A 19,356-nucleotide genomic window follows, 5' to 3' on the forward strand; every position below is an offset into this window, starting at 1 on the left:
GTTATACACCCAATGGAAATATATACAAAAGCACGAACAAGATTCATAACTATTCTATTTGTAAATGTACCCAAGGGGAAACCACGCAAGAATCCAACTAAATTAGAATGTATATAAATGATGAAATAGTCATATAATGGAAAGCTATACATAAAAATATAATATAGAACTGTATGAGAATGAGTAAACTACCACCACATAGAACAACATGGATAAATCTCACAAACATAATGCTAAACCAAAAAGATACTGCATACAAAGTTGAAAGGGAGGCCAAATGAATTTATGGTATTAAAACTCAAGATGGTTAACTACTTTGCAGGCTGGTAGAGGCTAAAAATGGGCACAAAGAGGTCTAAGAGGCTCTGTTAAGGTTCCACTTTATTTTTTAATGTTTATTTATTTTTGAGAGAGACAGAGACAGAGTGTGGGGGGGGAGGGGCCGAGAGAGAGGGAGACACAGAATCTGAAGCAGGCTCCAGGTTCTGAGTTGTCAGCACAGAGCCTGACTTGAGGCTTGAACTCACAATCCATGAGATCATGACCTGAGCCAAAGTCAGACACTTAACTGGCTGAGCCACCCAGGTACCCCATTAAGGTTCCACTTCTTGATCCAGATACGGATTACAAAAATGTGTACCATGAAGATTCATCACACTGCATTCTTATGGTTTGCATACTTTTATATAATATTTACTTCACTAAAATATACCAAAAATATACATACAATCACAGATTTGGGAAAGGTAGATTAAGGAAAGAGGATAGAATATGAAGAAAAAATAAGCTATTTGGCTTCCGCAAATATATAGAGCACAGACTGTTCTCAATAAAGTTGCCAAACCAAGTAAAATAGAAATTTGGTACTAACCATGAAACCAGGTAGTACTGGCTGAGTAAACTTTGTCTTAAAGGAATACAACAACTGTTTTGAGCTTGCATCATAGAAAGAAAGTTGACCTAAAAGGAAAAAAAAAGCCTAATTTATTATACAAAAACAATCAAATCTAACACATCATCATAGGTAAAGTAATAACTAAATACATATTTTGGGACTTTTTTTTGGTTTTACAAACTATAAGGACTGGACTTAGAAATTCTCACTTGAAAATCAGTAGTATACATGCTTAAAGAAAAGGCCCAAATCTAGTTTTCTTTCCTGATTTTCAAGATCCCTATAGTGCTTTCATAATCTGGCACTATTCTACTTACTCAACTATAGACTATTTTATCATTATTTAACAAAGGTTTCCTTAACTCAGTAAAAACCAAAGCTATTTTTTCCTCATTTTTACTATAACTAACCTCTCTACCCAACTCCCATCACCATTTAAGATTTATTCTATTAAATCTTGTCTTCTAACTACTTGAAGCAATACTCATTTCAGTCTCTGAAATCGTAGTTACCACTGCTTTGGTTTTGCTAATTTTTAAAATACCTTCCCAGTCTTTCAATGTTATCAAGCAACTAAAATGATTTTTTCCTAACTGTACAACCTGATGGCTTCCTTACATCTGTTATCACTTCTTGAAATTCTTGTCCCATGACTTCTCTTGGTTTGTACCTAGCTCTGAGGATACCTTCTATCTCCTTTTCTCCTATTCTGAATGTAGAGGTTTGTCCATGCTCTCTTTTCTCTCTACAATGTTTCCTTAATGACTCAGCTGCCACCAAACAGAGAAACTAGCATTTCTGTCTACTATTAAAGCACTAGACTCTTTTTTTTTAATTACCTAAAAACATTAAGCACCCTATGTAAGGTCACCAAGTTAGTAAACAACACAGGAGTATATTTAATTGTTCTCTGCAATCTTCAGTAGCCACTTTGTGATGCTATATCTAATATTCAGCTCCAGCTCTACTTCTTTTCTGAGTTCTAGCACTGCAAATTTCTCAATATTAGCCCGCTATACCACATGGTTGTCCTGTTGGCACCTCATCTTTCCCCAGGACTAGGTTCCCCATGCTGCAATGACATGTCATCCTCTTGACCACAGCAGCTGGAATCTCAGTCATCTTCAACTCTTCTTTGTTCATGTTCCAATCCACATTTAAGTTATTGAGTCCTCTGAATTCTACTTTCATACCATCAAATCCATTCCTCTTGATTCCCCCCTGGTCAGGCCCTTGTTACTAATAATCACTCAACAAATACTTATTAAGGGCTTACGATGTAAAAGGCCCTTGACAGGCAATAAGGTTATAATATTTAACAAGATAAACATGGTCCTGTCTACACTGCTTAAAGACTGACTCCTGAAGAGTCTTAACCATATGTTTGCAATCTCTTCCATATTTAACCACTTACTCTCCAATATTTCTAAAACTAGATTATTGTATGACTATAGTTTCCTAAAATGCACAGAAATCCCTTTCCCTCAAATACCAAAAAAGACAAGCCTATTTTTATTTTTCAAGGCCCATATGATCCCATCTTATATTACAACTCCTTCCTACCCTATGCTCTAGACTAAACAATATACTTCTCACTACCATTTTTGAGGAACCACAAAGCATGAGAAAACAGACAGAAGAAGATAAGCAAAGGCTATCTTGAGAGTTGAAAAAGAAAAAAAAATGTGTGCCAATAAATTTAATATGTATCCTGAGGAAACTTACCTGATTCAAAGTAAGTAAGTAAAAAGAATGCAGCAAAACTAACATGTCACTAAAATTAAATCAAGCCAAAATTAACTGTTTCCTTTTGAGTAACTAGGTTGAAGGCTCAGAAACTATTTGGACACAATATTACTAAAATAGTACAATGGGGTTTTATTTGTTTAAAGTGTCAACTTAGAAGTACCTAGGCAATTACTTTTGTTCCCTAGTTCAATAGGGTTATCTTCAAAATGTTTATAAATATTTTGATGACAGTAGAGAAGATACTTATCAAATACCTAATTCAAAAGCTTAAGCAACTTTTGCAAAAGATAAATATCAAGTTACTTTTTAGATGGTTTTAACAGAAATGTTCAAAAACCTTGGCCAAAGTTATTAAGATGAAACCATTAAGAGACTCTTAACTATAGAGAACAAATTTAGGGTTGATAGAGGGAGGTGGGTGGGAGATGAGCTAAATGGGTGATGGGCATTAAGGAGGGCACTTGTTGGGATGAGCTCTGGGTGTAGCATGTCAATGATGAATCACTAAATTCTATGCCCAAAACCAATAGTACACTATATGTTAACTATCATAATAACAATTTGAAACAAGAACAAAAACTGAAACTTAAGGACAAATGTAATATTCTTGAGTTTAAACAACAAAAAAACCCTAAACTGCCTAATATATGGGGGGCGGGGGGCAAGACAATTTGCTAGAATTCCATGAAAAAAGATCTAGTGGACTGGATGGCTACAAGCTCAATATACACAGCAGTGCTGATAAGTCACAGTACTAGAAACTGTTGCCAAATTACATGTCCTGTGATGGTCCGCAGTTTCATGTTCTACTTTGATAACCAATCTTTAGGACATAATGTTGACATAGTATAAAACTCCATACTTTAATTTTGTGAAAATCAAACTGTAAGAGGAACAGCCAGTGATACAGAGAATGCATAGTCTGGAAAACCAGCACCAGAAGCAATGTTAGTTGTTTTTAAGCAAATAAGGATTATCATGTAAATGTGAATTAGGAAACATAATTCTGTACTCCTTCAGATGACAATATTTAAGGATAGCAGTCTCAGAAGGTATCAGGACAACAAAACCAGTCAACACAAAGAGTCAATTCTATTACCAAGTGCTATCCAACAATGAAATAAGCTACCTTCTAAAACAATAAACTTCACATTAAAAAGTTCTTCAAGCACAGGAGTGACAACTACCCGTAGAGATAACAGTAATAAGGATTTTATACTGGGTGGCAGATGGGCAGGGTAATTTCTAAGGTACGGTCCAACTTGAAAAATCTGACTCCACCACTCTTTATAGGTAATAAAATCAGATCAGGTAGGAATAAAAATGGACAGAAAAAATTTTAATGCTTAAGACTAAAACTAACAAAATCATTCTCAGACCTATTAAGCATATTATAGACAAGTGCTTTTTTAAGGCTTCAGGCAAACATCATGCACCTTTCCAGTCAATTCCAGATCTGAAATTATGTTTGTGATAGAATCCTAGTAGTTTAAAACACCCTTACAATATTAATAAAAATTCTGTACAAATAAGTACCAATGAAAAGTACTGAAATATAAGCAACAATAACAAAATGACTTATGAGAAAAATCAGTAAACTTACCCCCATCAAAATCACAAAATACACCTATTCTCTCAGGAACAGTAACATCCAAGGCTTTGACTTTATTATTATGCTTTGCTGCAAATGTGTTTTGCAGCCAGTTGTTGACATGGATACACCAACTAGTGTTGGTCTTTCCTAATTGGTCAAATTTCCCCAAAGTCTTGTATGCTACTCCCACACTGTAAGATTTACAGTCCTTCTGGGCCTTGACCTCCCAATAATGTTGTCCACTTTCAATAGCAGTGTCTCCTACAAAAGATCAGAGAGATAAATTTGACTCTTACTTCTTCCTTACAAGTCACATAGATTTTTAGCTCTCATCCCATGAAAGGGCACAAAATATCTGATTCAGGAAAATAACCATATTAACACACAGACACTATAAGCAGAATATCTGTTATAACTTTACTTGAATATTTACTGGTTTTTTCTTTATTTATAAAAAGCTTCAGAATTTTTCTTCCTATCTCCTCAAAAGACATGCATATACTTAGAGCACTATGTAAAATGAAATAAAATTTTAAATCAATAATTAGACAATTTGAAACTCGCCAAAAGTAATTAGGCTTCAAGAGGGAGAAACTCTGGCAAATATTCATTTGAAACAGCCACTCCAGCTCTAAGTGGGTGGAAAGCCCAGCAATGTGACTGTGATGCCTTTAATCTGACACAATGAAGACTATGTTTATCGTACCCAGCACCGTGTATGATTCCCCAGTAAAACGATCCCTGCTGCCTCTTACTGCTGGTGGCCTGGAGCCTATGGATGTCCGTTTGGGGGATGGTGTGCCACTTCTATGTAAACAAGGAAAAAAAGAAAAATATGCTATGCTGTAAATGTCTCACAAACTAAAATTACAAATCATGAAAGAAAACTTTGAAAAGTTTTAATTACATTGCACAAATAGCACCATTTAATTTTATCTGAATTATTACTAAACAGAGTTGTCAATTAAAAACACTGAAATGTAAGAAGTCATCAACACAAAGCAGGCTGAACACTAATATCATGCAGACTGAACAAAGCTTATACAAAGAGCACACAGTTGAAATAAGAAACAGTGCCAAAATGAGACAAGTTAAAAAGGAAAACGAACTGAAGGGGAAAAAGCACTCAAAAAAGATAATGGATTATAGAGCTTACACTTCTTGCAGTTAAATTTACATTTTAAAATGGCAGAAATAGGCTTATTATAATAAAAACTAAATAACCTTTTTATAAGCACTAAGTATTTCTGCTCTAGATCTTTTCTTCTTAAAAAGGGAAATAGTAAATACCCACCCAAAGTCATGCACAGGATAGTATCAAGTATTATAAAGCATTTCTCCTATAAGATTCAACCTGATGTGCCTTATGCTAATTTATAGGATGTGATAAATGCCACAGTACCAGGCCTTCCTACATCTCAAAAACTCAAAATAAATCAAGACCCAAAGATGTTTAAAAATGACATTTCAATTATACTGCATCCCTGCATTCAAAACACAGAAAAAAAATTGTAACTTACCAGTAGTAAAGAAATAAAGGGACAAGCATGGAGAAAAGACAAACAGGCATAACTATTAAGAATGGCAGTTTAAATTTCAGAGGAAAGTTAAACAAGAACTCTTCCAGTGCAGCATTCAAGACTGCCATCCCTACGTACAATTTTGCAAAAGGTATAACAGCTATTACTGTCTGAGGCCAAACATGATCCCCTCCCACCTCACCCCTTTAAAGACACATATGCAGCTCCACTGTGCAAATCAAGGCTCTTTGTTTACCTGCACTCTAGACTGTTTTACTGGCTTCTGAAACAATCTCTTTCCCACCTACTTCATCTTGTTCACTGTTACCACAGAAACCTAAGTCTGATACTGCTACCTTAAAATCTTCAAGTACTTCCTGACTGCCTACAAACAGCTTAGCTTTGGATTTCAGGTGCTTCTTGATTTGGTCCCAGTCTGCTTTTCTAGCCTCACCCATAGAGAGCACTATTCAGCTAAATGCAGCAGAGTGTTCCTTAAACTCAGGCAACCTGCTTCAGTGCCTTTACTCTGGTTTATGCAAGCCCAAAGGGCACGTGTTCTTCCACTTGAGAACTGGCCTAAATATTAGTCCATTAATGAAGATCTTCCAGATCTTACCAGGCTCAATAAGTTTTCTGAGGAATCCACCTCGAGGCCAAAATCCTATGTGTAATCTTTCAGGCCAAACCCCAAACAATTATAAAAGGCTTTAAATGACAGACCTGAGCGGGCTGCCTTTCCCAACCAGACTGGTATATAGTTAGTTCACCAGTTTCTGAAGGAAGATGCAATCCTCCTCCACCCCCACTCAGTGCTCCTATGCATATCTGCATTCCTAGCTTAGGCACCTCTATTCAGAGACCCCCTTATGGGAGAGGGGTCTTCAGCTGAGACTTTTTTAGCTGCTTCTGAGTAGACCTTCTTAAAGGGGCAGTGTGAGGTGATGTAGTCTGAAGACACTTCTCTCCATTCAATCTCAATACTTTTCTACATCAATCTACATACTTTCCTCTTTTCCTTCCTTCTTGGCCGCAGGTCCATAAAACAACAGGAAAAGCACTCTTTGGGGCTCTCTTGGCAGTGAGATGATCCTCCAGATAACCACCATCTGCAATCTGCTTTGACTTACCTGACCCTCACCAGTGCTATTCTGCTGGGAAAAACGGAACACTGAGGAGAGCTAGCGCCCTCTCCTTTGTGGTCTCTTGCTTATAATACCATAGTAAGGGAATAAAGGCCTGATTGTGACTTTCAGTTTGGCTCACTGTCTAATTGACCACTTTAACACGTGGGAGCTCAGGACATCTTTCTTCTCAAACTCCTTTCATTATACTTACCATTACACATAATCTCTATTATTGTAATGTATTATTATTGTTATTTATATATAGATCTATATCTCATACACAAAAGTTAGGGCAAATTTCTTAAAGACAGAAACAATGTTTATCCCTGTAAACCCCACCACATCCAACTAACATCTTACAGTGAATAAATATTTATGGAAAGAATAAATGTGTGTAACATTCCAGATTTGCTACACACATAAAATACCCTTTAAAGGAGAGGAGGGGGAAAATGGAAAGGAGAAAGAGAATAGGATCTGAACTGCTAAATACAAACACTCTAAAAAATCTCCAAGGAACCAAATGAAACTTCATACACTCAATTAAATCCAGCAACATTCTACAATTTATAATATACCAACCTTCAAGTCACTTTCACTAATAATGAGCAAATAAACTAGAAAAAACAAAAGAAGATAATTTTGAAAAGGGACCACTTCTGGTTTCTGGTAAAGATATGTAGTATCTTCAAATTAGCACATTATTAACCATGCAATTTGAACCGAATCATCTTTCTGGGCACTGTCTTAATAACTTCAGTAATGAGCTTTATTTCTCATCCTCAATGCTTTTGAAACTGCATAGTTATTATACAATACAGAACACTTCAAACCTGACTTGTGTCAAATACAAATAACAGCAAAGTTGTAATGTTAGATGTCCCGAATATAGCACAAGAAAGATGCCAGGTATAAGTAAAGGCAGAAAAAAATCAGATGAGGGGAAATAACTCAAGAAAGGCTTTAAAAGCAGAGCTTACTGTTTTGTTACCATAGACAATATAATCCAAACAGTACGCAGCATACTACAGTGCTGTAAATTCAAAACATAAGCTACTAATACAGACAGTCTGCACAGAGCAGTATTTTAGCCTATGAAGGCTGCTGCAATGGCTTCTGCTTATTGGTTAAAAGAAAAATTAAAGTTATTCAGCCAAGCTAGATATACTAAGTCCTAGAACCAGACACACACAGATCATCACCTTGTATGCTTCTTCAGTGAAGTAACATGGACACTGTTAGATAAAAATAGGCAACTGTTAAGAGACTGCTTTACAACCTAAATTTAACAGCTTATAATAAAATTAGATCAAAAGCCTGCTGAGAAAAAAATTTTTGATCCACTGTTGTAACTCCCAGTGATATTACTTTCAGTCTGAGTAAAATTTTCCTCTGTTAAAAAAAGGCATGCTTTGAGACTGTCTAAATAAGACTGACAACAGAAGGTCCCAAGCCTTCCTCTTTGGTTCAAAAGATTGCTAATGAGGGGCAAGAAAATGGGGATGTACATGCTAAAAGTTGTCATTTAATGCAGACCTTCAGATAAGACAGGTGATCTATAAATCTAAAAATTCAGGAACTTCTCTCTTAAGCAGTTCAAGTTATGCAGATACAACTTTAAGGAAATGGAATACTGAAATAAAATGTGTAAAAAGAAGATTAGAGAAAAAAGTAATGAAAAATGTCATAACAAATTCAAGTACCAATAAACAGTATTATATTCTTCACTTTGATGTTACTAGCATATCAGAAATTATACTGATATACAGAATAAGAATTTCATCATAAGTTATTGTCAAGAATCGATGTACAAGTATGTGTCCACATAACATTGAATAACCTAGCTTACCTGCCCTTATTCTCTTTTCCTTTCATTTTACTTTCTTGGCCTTTTCCTCCTGTAGGATCCCACTCCACACAGGTATCTTCAACTCTCAGATTCAAATGAGATGATGAGTTATCCAAATTGAAGTTCAGTGCTATCCAAAAAAAATGTCAATTTGTTAAAAATATAGAACATCTCCACATTCTGAAGCACAACTATCATCACATTATTTTCCTACTTAGTTTATTCAACACTGTAGATATAGAATAAAGTTAAAACTCCTAATGCTAGCTGGCATTTAAAGTCCCCAAAGATAAGGCTGTAATTTACTAACTCCTCTTTTTATTTCTCATCATTGTTCTCTATTACTTAATAGTTTAATATTTAAACTCAGTAGTTTTGAATTAAAAAGCACAGAGAGGGGCACCTGGGTGGCTCAGTTGGTTTATCCTCTGCCTTCAGCTCAGGTCAAGATCTCATGGTTCGTGACGTTCGAGCTGACAGCTCAGAGCCTGGGGCCTGCTTCAGATTCTGTGTCTCCTGTCTCTCTGCCCCTCCCCCATTCACATTCTGTCTCTCTCTCTCTCTCTCTCAAAGAAATAAACATTAAAAAAAAAAAGGCACAAAGAAACAGGCACAGAAGCAAGGAAACCAACCCAGGTGATAGAGCTAGAGATGACTTACATGGCAAAGAGATGGGGAAAAGACTACTTAAATGACAACAATCAAAATACATGAAACAGTCATGGGAGAAAAGGAACAGCATAAAGAATATAGTCACTCAGACTGGAATAGGATTATATGATGATAGATAGTAGCTATACTTAGGGGAACTACAAAGAAGTTGAATCACTATGTTGTACCCATGAAACTAATGTCACATTGTGCCAACTGTACTCAAATTTTAAAAATAATTTTAAAAAGGGAAACAAAACTATGCTTTTCAAATTATTTGGTAGTTTGGGTATTTTGGTATTCTATCCCACTCAGGCAACTTACTCAGAATTGCTAGTTTAGGAAATCAGTGTAACAAGGTATTACCTTCTCTCTTTGGAAATAGAAGGTAAATCATTAAAATGTATGGATTAAGCTGAGTAATGCGGAACTCCTCATACTCTAAAATACAATTCCTAGACTCTCTGAGGCTTTAAGCAAAGTATCATCTGCTACATAGTTAACAATTAATCTGCTTCTCTTACTTCTATTTTCCTTCAAAAGTTCAAATCTGTTAAGTTCAAATGAACTTACAGAAAAAAATACAGTCTTTCAGTAAAAATGGAAATAAAATTCAATAATAAACAGGTTACTAAATAGGCACTTAATAGTTACTTCATAGGTAGATTACTAAAAAGTTAAGATTAAGCAAACCTGAAATCATACACTACCAAGAATGATGTGCCTTAAGAAAAGAAGGTTGGGCTGTGGTGTCTGGGTGTCTCACTTAGTTAAGAATCTGATTCCTGATTTCAGCTTAGGTCATGATCTCAAGGTTCATGAGTTCAAGCCCCACACTGGGCTCCACCCTGACAATGCAGAGCCTGCTTGGAATTCTCTCTCTCTCTCTCTCTCTCTCTCTCTCTCTCTCTCTCTGCCCCCCCCCTACATGTGCTCATGCACTCTCTCAAAAAAAAAAAAAAAAAAAAAGGGTTGGGGCACATGGCTGGTTCAGTGAGAAAAGCATGAGACTGAATCTTGGGGTTGTGAGTTTGAACCCCACGTTGGGTGTAGAGAACACTAAAACAAAATAATTAAAAGACAGGGTTAATTAACCTCTATATTAGCTATTAGGTAATACATGTAAGGGTACCTCCTCTGGACAGAAAGAAAAAGTGAATTATAAGTCTAAGGCTCTCTCAATTCTCAGCTACTTGTTAAATTCCTAAGGCTTTAAAAAAAAAAAAAATCCTAAGGCTGTCCCCTAATGTTCAATATGATAGAGGAAGGGTGGGGTCATGAGTGGCTAGAAAAGGTGCCCCTCCAAGCCACCTGAGACTAGACTTACTAAATACCACAGCATGCAGACAGGCATGGGCTTCCATCCCAGGGATACAATCTTTAATCTCGCTCTCCCTTTTTGTTTGTTTTAGACACTACCCCCTTTCTGGGACCTCAACGAAGCCACAGAACCTTTCTAAGCTAACAGGGATACTGTGTAGTTTAAAAACCAAAAACATCAGTCCTCAAAAGTGAGGCCTCAAATATCAGTCCTGCCTCTTGTATCATCTCTGTAATAGAACTTGGAATTAGTTTCCGTATCTTTAAAAGTCTGTGAAAACAAGTACCAAAAAAATCAAAGTACCACTATGTTTCATGTATTTGTATCGGCGGCTGCTTTCTTGGTACTCCAAAATTATATCATAGCCACTATCATTTGAAACTAGAGAGGAATTCGTGATTAGTATCTTAATCATTTACCTTTACAAGGAAGGGATAAACCACATAAAAATTCTATTAATTATAACTCAGATTACTCATCATATGTGATAATTCCAATCACAAGGAACAGTGCGACATACATTGGAGCCAGAAATTACTAATGTTCACTATTTCCCACATCAAGCACCATTAAGAGGCAGGATATCAAATGCTGGTAGGCTTTAACTATTTAATTTCCATCTCTCTCCCCTTTCCTCCAGTTCTCTGCTCCATACCTGTATTTCTATGGTTGGTCAAAAAGCACTACAGCAAGCCAAAAAAAGAGTAAGCAATTGTTCAACATGTCATTTTTTAAAAATCCACACGTTTCCTCTAGAGCTCTTGCCCTCATCAGTTACCACTCCAATGGTATGGAATAACCCTTAGAGAAGCTGTGACCGATAGCCAATTAAGAGACGAATTTTATTCTGGATCTCCCTGAAGGTCAGAATTAAATGTTTAGTGGGGCTCAGGGTTGAGTTTCAGTCTATCCCCACCCCAGGGGGTTTACCCCACAGTGAGAACTCTTGAAAAGATTAAAATCAACTCTATAAACACTAAGACCAAGAATTTGACTACTAAGATCCAAACACTGCCAACTGGACCAGCCTGCCCAGGAACTTAAAACCAGCTATTCCTTCTCCTGAATCTGTAGACTTTGTGTAGAAATGTACAGGTCCAAGTTTGGGGACTAAATATAAGGGGTAAAGGAGAAGGAACAAAAGAAATAAAAAGATACAGTAGTCCTGAGGGAGAATAATAGTAATAATGCAGTTTTACCTGCCAAAGGCTCAAAATAGTTCAGGTTGTGTAGAAAAGATTATCTACCTTAACTATACTTCAAAATGGTTAAAATCGCTAAAGAAATCAGTCACATCTCAGTTTAATAACAAGTAATACAAAGTAACCATTTCTTGGCTACGTTATCCACAGCTCTACAATAAAAACATTAATCCAAAAAAATTACTCAATTTAGTTTTTTTTTACCTTTGTGACGCAAACACTGTCTTTTGAATTTGCCTTGTCAATAACTTATAGGCCTCATATTTTGTTTTAATCTGATAGAATATTTTTATATCACTTTGAAATCACATCAAACTCTGGCATGCAAACCTATTCAAATGCGATATGAACTAATAAAGTTCAGTGGAACACTTGAAGGCCCAAGTACCTCAACAGTGTGTAGAATCTATTTCTTGAGGTAAATCCAGTCAATTATCATCTCACAACTGACAGATCTCTACCATTATGGCCTTCCAAATGGTAAATACCTCAAAAATCTTCCATGTTGAAATGTGTTATTCTAGAGAGTTTTAACTAAACAATAAGGGTTGGCACAGAATTTGGAAACAGATTCTTTACACCTTCCCAAGTTAGTTCTAGGGATTGTGGGCAAGTCATTTAACATATGTAAACTTTCTTCATCTGGGTATCAGTAATATTTAAACTACTGATCTCTCAAGATGGTTTTAATGATCAAATAGACAAGTGTGAGAGTGCTTTGTAAACATTAATAAGATAAACAAACGTTACTTTCTACAGGAAAGTTTAAGAACACAGAGAGTACATGAACTAAACTGAAATGGTACTTCCGCATTATCTGTGGGCAAATCTCACTGATGCCCATGTATTTATACTAGACCGCGATTTGTAAAGCACCCCACCACAGAGTACGATGCCTTCATCTCAGGCTATTTTACCCATTTGCATACCATCATAAAAGAAGAACTAGTAAAAACTAATAGTATAGTCCTAATTCTCCCATCTTAAAATTCCTACTACAGAAAATTCCAAGTATGTATGTGCACTCATGCACTGTGAGGAAGAAATGCTACCATATGTGTAATGCTTCCTGTCACAGTCTTGGATAACTTCAGACTTTAAGTTTCGTTTTATGCTGTATAAATGTCTACAATCTTACCTTTGGTCTCTAGAGTCACTGGATCAGAATACTCTCCAGCTACAGCTTTGTTACAAGCTCGTACTCTGAAATTCATATACTTTGAATCAAACTTTAAGCCTGAAAAAATTGAAAATGGGTTTCAGATATGAAAATTAAAGGAATCTACTCCCAAAGTAAGAGTATGAACCTTCAAACAGACATATTCCCTCTTTAGAATTGTCTCTTTACTCCAGAAGGGGATAAATTTATGTTAAAACAGTGATAATGCCTGAGAGCAATTATGATTTATTTCTTACTTTCTTCAAAAGAAATAAATAATAGTTTAATCAATGAGCATTTTTTTAACCTAGTGATAAAAAAGGTATTCTCAAGTTAAAAGTAATGTTTCATTCGAGGAGAAATGTTATAATTTGTTTTCAAATGTTTTATTTATTTTTGAGAGAGACGGAGCATGAGCAGGGGAGCGGCAAAGAGAGAGGGAGACAAAGAATCTGAAGCAGGCTCCAGGCTCTGAGTTGTCAGCACAGAGCTGGACATGGAGCTCAAACCCATGAACTATGAGATCATGACCTGAGCCAAAGTCAGACGTTTACCCCACACTGAGCCACACAGGTGCCCCTACAATTTAAAGTAACATATTCAATTTCTGGAAAGAAGACAGCTTAAAGAATTTTATATTTATGAAACACTTTTTTTTAATGTGAAAAATGAATTTAAAGGGAAAGTAAAGCATAGGGATTAACAGTAAAACTCTGAAATTAGATTAAAATCTTAGTCCATCCATGAGGGGCCTGGCTGGCTCAATCAGTAGAGCATGACTCTGGTTCTCGGGGTTATAAGCTCAAGCCCCACACTGGGTGTAGTGTTTACTTTAAAAAAATGATAAAGGGGCGCCTGGGTGGCTCAGTCGGTTAGGCGTCCAGCTTCAGCTCAGGCCATGATCTCACGGTTGGTGGGTTCAAGCCCCATGTCGGGCTCTGTGCTGACACCTAGCTCAGAGCCTGGAGCCTGTTTCAGATGCTGTGTCTCCCTGTCTCTCTGACCCTCCCCTGTTCATGCGCTCTCTCTCAGTCTCTCAAAAATAAATAAAAAACAGAAAAAAAAGTTTTAAAAATAAAAAAATAAATAAAAATAAATAATAAAATCTTTAAAACCTCAGTTCAAAAATTACTAGCTAAAGGTCTGTCAACTTGACAGAACCAGTTTTTGTATCTGTAAAATAAAAATGATAAAATCAACCTCATAATTATAAAGATTAAATGAGATGTACTATACTGATTAAATGAGACATACTGTGTAATATACTTCAGCCGAGCTCCTGACAAATGTTAAGTGCTCAATAATGGTTATGTTACTGCTCATGCATAACAAGTACTGAACAACTCCAGAAATATCTGGCTATTTCAAATACCCAAAGTCCCCTATACACAGAGACATCTTTTGAAAGAAAAGGCTAACACACAAATTTCTAATACCAACTCACAGCTTTATAAGTATTACTGTAAAGATAATCATAAAAAGGTAAAAGCAACTATTTATTGAACCATTGAAATGCAGGAGTAGTGTGTACACCTAAATAACTAACAGCTTTATTGTTAAAAAACAAGGTTAAAATTAATGTTATTCTGAAATATTGTTTCCAGAACAATCCTTCATGTTTGTTTTACATACACAATTTTATCAAAAAGCAAATAGCAGGAAGTAATTAAAATGAAAGTTTTCTTGATATATTAAAAGACATTCACTTCTATAATGAATACAGAAAAAGTTTGGCTGAAGAAACTTAATTATATCTTTTAAAGGACCTCAAGGGGCGCCCTGGGTAGCTCAGCTGGTTAAGCGCCCTACTCTTGCTTCCAGCTAAGGTTTGCAGGTTTGAGCCCTGCATCAGGCTCCACACTAACAGCACGGGGCCTGCTTGGGATTCCTGCTCCTCCCCTCCCATGAGCTTACGCGTGCTCTCCTGCCCTCTCAAAAAGATAAGTAAAACTTAAAAAAAAAAATTTAAGTAACTCAAAACATTTTTCACAATTACATTCACTTTCTGAGAATGAAATTCATGAAATGCAGTCACTTACCTGATAGTGTATACTCAGTACCCTTGATATTATCAATTATCTCCCAGCATCGCTCATCCTTTACACGTGGAAGTCCGTCAAAATTAGTTTTCCGATGTTCCAGTATAAAATGATCAATTTTTTTATCTTCTTCTGGCATTCTCCAAGCCACGGTTACAGAATTGTCAGCCACCAAACACTCTACTGGATCTATCTCTGGAGCTTTAGGAACTGAAAGAAAAAAGCAGCCTCATTTCTCAGTTATTACAGTACTAATCCAATATTCATGTGTGTCATTCAAACTGCTGTTTTCAAGTTGCTTTTGAATGGTTCCATTGAATCAGACTAAGAGAAAGGATACCCTATAAATGCTAAATAACTATTTTTCAAAGTTTTGTTTAAAAATTCATGTTTCAAAGTTCTTTCACAGACGTGTTCAGAGTTTATTAAAATCCTATCTGACAAAAAGCAATTCAAAGATGCTAAGGATAAAGAATCAACAATGACTTGTTACTTCTCAACACATATTTTTTAATCTGCTACTTCAAACAGCTGTAGAATATAGATTAAATCACTATTGACAAAATAGAATAACTTCCTTTGAATCCAATGTTTGTATTAATTTAAGATATTTTCTATGCATTTTTTAAATCTTGTTTATAAAAGGATTGCAGGGGTGCTTGGGTGGCATCTGACTTCGTCTCAGGTCACAATCTTACGGTTCATGGGTTCAAGCCCCCATTGGGCTCTGCGCTGACAGCTAGCTCAGAGCCTGCAGCCTTCTTCAGATTCTGTGTCTACCTCTCTCTCTGCACCTCCCCTGCTGCTCACTCTCTCTCTCAAAAATAAATAAACATTAAAAAAATTTTTTTAACATTTTGATGTAAATTTTAAATACGCAACCTAACTAGTAAAAAAGGGGAGAGAGCAAGAAGTGAGACAGCTGATCTCTATTAATTATAGTCTCCAAAGTTCAACTCTTGTATGTATGTAATTGTACAATAAATATTTGGAATCTGATATATCTTATTAGTAAGACAAAAGACATTCAAGTAAGTATTTAACATCTGCCATTATGGTCAATTTCCTTCATTTATTTTGTAGGGTTCTTGTCTCTATAATGCATAACAGATGTTAATCTCTATTACTAGAACATAAACAATATAGACTACCAGTCATTGTCAAGAAAATAAACCACAGGCATTTATGAATTTAATATGCTCTGTGCTGCCTACATGTGAGGAAATGTAAAGGCCTATGGCATGTAGCAATTTCATGATTTTGGTGAATCAAATACCTGTACTTAGTACTTAAAGTTCCAAGAGGCTGATATAAAGCAAGAATCATTTAACTTGTAAGTGGGCCCAGTTGACTCCTTACTATCTATATCTTAATTCAGCTACCATCACAGTAAGAATGTACTGGCAAGTAGATAATTCTTTCTTTGAAAAAAGGCCCCCAAAAGAGAGCAAACTGCTGAAAGTGGCAAAAAATCCAAGACAGCGGTGATTGATACTTGGAAAGAGAAAGAAAATTTAGATAATTGATGAGTGGCATGTCAAATTAAAGTTGACGTGGATCTAATATGTGGAAAGTTCATCCAAGATTCCATACAGAAGAAAAACATTCATCAAATAAGGCATAAGACATCAGGGGAAGATGAAGAGTTGTAGACTTGTAACATAAAATATTACTTAGGAAATGCAAAACTCTCTTTGGAAATGAGAATGCAGAACAATTCAAAGCAATTTCCATAAAGTAACAGTTAACTGGCAACAGTGTGGAAAGTAGATCAATAATTTTACTAAGTTTTTCTCCGCATGTGAATATAAAAGGACAAGTGGCATCAACATTGCCACAATCTTCTCTCTGTAGCTCAGAGAGAATATAAATCCTTAAGTTTTGATGTACAAAAAATAGTTTAGAGTAGAAGAAAATGACTGTAATTATTATCATCCATCATCATTTCCATTTTTCAAACTCCAGTAAGTCCACAACTCATGCTACTATACATAATACAGTGTAGAGTTGATTTTTGTGGTGTTTATGGAATAGATTATTAACAGATGAGATATTTGTTTTCTAGTTAATCTGATTCCACCTTATGGGCAATTTTTATGCTGTAGCAGAATAAAAATTAGTGATATGAATTCATCTTTCATAAATTTTAATAACCTACATTTTTCCTTAGAGATGAAACTCCACCACAAAAGGATTTTTATTTTTTTATTATACCTCATTGTTTTAGACTGTCTGAACAGTTTGCCAAAAGAGGAAATCCTAACTGTGCATACACTCCACTTGGCTGTACAGTAACATGGCCGTGGTCTGTTAAGCCACTATAGAAAACCCAAGGAGAGGAAAGTAATGGTGAGAAGATTGCTTTTTAGTAGTTTTTTTTTCCAAAAAATAAAATACTCATGTGTACATTCACAATCCACCACTCTTGACTCTCCTTCTGAATTTAGAAGTAGTATGCTGGGACACCTGGGTGGCTCAGTCAGTTAAGTGTCTGACCTCAGCTCAGGTCACGATCTCACGATTTGTGAGTTCGAGCCCTGCATCAGGCTCTGTGATGACAGCTAAGACCCTGGAGCCTGCTGCAGATTCTGTGTCACCTCTCTCTCTGCCCCTCCCCAACTCACGCTCGCTCTCTGTCAAAAATAAACATTAAAAAAATTTTTTAATTAAAAAAAGCAGCATGAATGACAGTAATTCTGAAAGGCCAATTTACAGGTAGATATCCATTGACAAGTATACTTTTTTCCTCTACTCTACACCTATATGGCTCCTTCTCTCATCTTTTCCTTCTATAAACTTCCTTAGAACTTGTGACTTGTCTCACACAAGTGAATACAGTAAACCCTTGGTTTGCAAGCATAATTTGTTCCAGAAACATGCTTGTAATCTAAAACACTTGTAGTCAAGGCAAATTTCAAGAATCATTGGCTCAGTTGTGATCATGTGACATTTGGTGTCACGTATTATTCGTATTGCAAGATATCACTTAACTTTAAGTTTACCAATTAAAATCTATTAGAAATCTTTGCTTGTTTCCAGAACACTCAGAGAACAAGTTACTGACAATCCAAGCTTCTACTGTCATGTATGCTATCCTTATTAGTTCCATTATAGTTTCATAACTACTAATCTTTTTCCCAATCATATTTTAAAGTCCCTGACCAAATATTGAGAATGGTTTTATATGATCAATATTCTCTATTCAAAAACAGCTAACCTCCAAAAAATAAAGCCCAGTTCTGGCTAGAATCTGTATGTAAAAAGCATTTGTAAGTAAATTAAAAAGCACTTGCCCCTTCAACCTACCATGTGCAAACTGTTTTAGCTATCGGTCTAACACCGTTACTTGATGTTAGCTAAAAAGAGAATACTAACCAAAAGGTCCTTAGCTGGCTCTCTCACACATGTGGAAAATAATCTGAGACTCAATTTAAAATGGTTTTGGCTACTGAAACACCCTCATACTAATATTCTAATAAACCAATGTTAACATATTATTACTGGAAAGAAAATTTCATCCGAGCCAACAACCACAACTATCCTGGTAATGACAACAGTTAATATGCATTAAATGTTTACTATGTGCCAGGTACTATTTTCAAGTAAGTTAGAGATTTCAATTAATTTAATCCTTACACAAACCCTAGAAGAATACCATCACACTTTAAAGATGAAAAAAATGAAGCAAAGTTAAATAATTTGCCGAAGGTTCACAGTAAGTAAATAGCAGCCAGGATTCAAATCTAAGTCTGGCCCTAAAACCCACTGTTAACTATCATGGTGTTATTGTTTCTCTCTGCCAAACTTGCAATAAAAGCACAATGGAGTACTACATGGCAATGAGAAAGAATGAAATCTGGCCATTTGTAGGAAAGTGGATGGACCTTGAGGGTGTCTTGCTAAGCAAAATAAGTCAGGCAGAGAAGGACAGATACCATATGTTTGCACTCATAGGTCTAACAGGAAACTTTCAGAATGATCTAGCTTCAAGAAAAGCAAGCAGTTAGTAGTGCTTAAGAAAAATTGATTGAGTATCTAATGGATAGTTGACACCTGTCACAACACAGCATTTTATATACTGTTAAGTGAAACTGCAATACAATCTAAGTTTATTTTGGGAGTGTTTGCTGTATCATTGGATTTAATGAAATGTTTAGAGGTGCAGTAGGCATGACTTTGAGTAGATAATGAAAGAAAATGCAAAATGCTTATTGATTCATGATGTGGTTTCATCTTAGCTTGGGCAAACC

At 35.8% G+C, this 19,356-nt stretch overlaps 1 protein-coding gene across 2 annotated transcripts in view; it reads right to left on the bottom strand.

Moving 5' to 3' along the window:
• Positions 1 to 19,356, bottom strand: part of FSD1L (fibronectin type III and SPRY domain containing 1 like) — a 72,064-nt gene that overhangs the window by 12,949 nt on the left and 39,759 nt on the right. The window contains exons 7-13 of one of the 2 annotated variants that reach the window (XM_029921104.1): positions 15,107 to 15,316; positions 13,047 to 13,145; positions 8,735 to 8,864; positions 8,088 to 8,120; positions 4,945 to 5,045; positions 4,248 to 4,499; positions 872 to 960 (exon numbers count right to left, since the gene is read on the bottom strand). In XM_029921104.1, the coding sequence (XP_029776964.1) occupies positions 872 to 960; positions 4,248 to 4,499; positions 4,945 to 5,045; positions 8,088 to 8,120; positions 8,735 to 8,864; positions 13,047 to 13,145; positions 15,107 to 15,316 (914 nt within the window). The remainder of the gene's footprint in view (positions 1 to 871; positions 961 to 4,247; positions 4,500 to 4,944; positions 5,046 to 8,087; positions 8,121 to 8,734; positions 8,865 to 13,046; positions 13,146 to 15,106; positions 15,317 to 19,356) is intronic. The other variant, XM_029921105.1, reaches the window with a different exon arrangement.

The sequence above is a fragment of the Suricata suricatta genome, chromosome 13 (genome assembly GCF_006229205.1).
Source record: "Suricata suricatta isolate VVHF042 chromosome 13, meerkat_22Aug2017_6uvM2_HiC, whole genome shotgun sequence".
NCBI lineage: Eukaryota > Metazoa > Chordata > Mammalia > Carnivora > Herpestidae > Suricata > Suricata suricatta.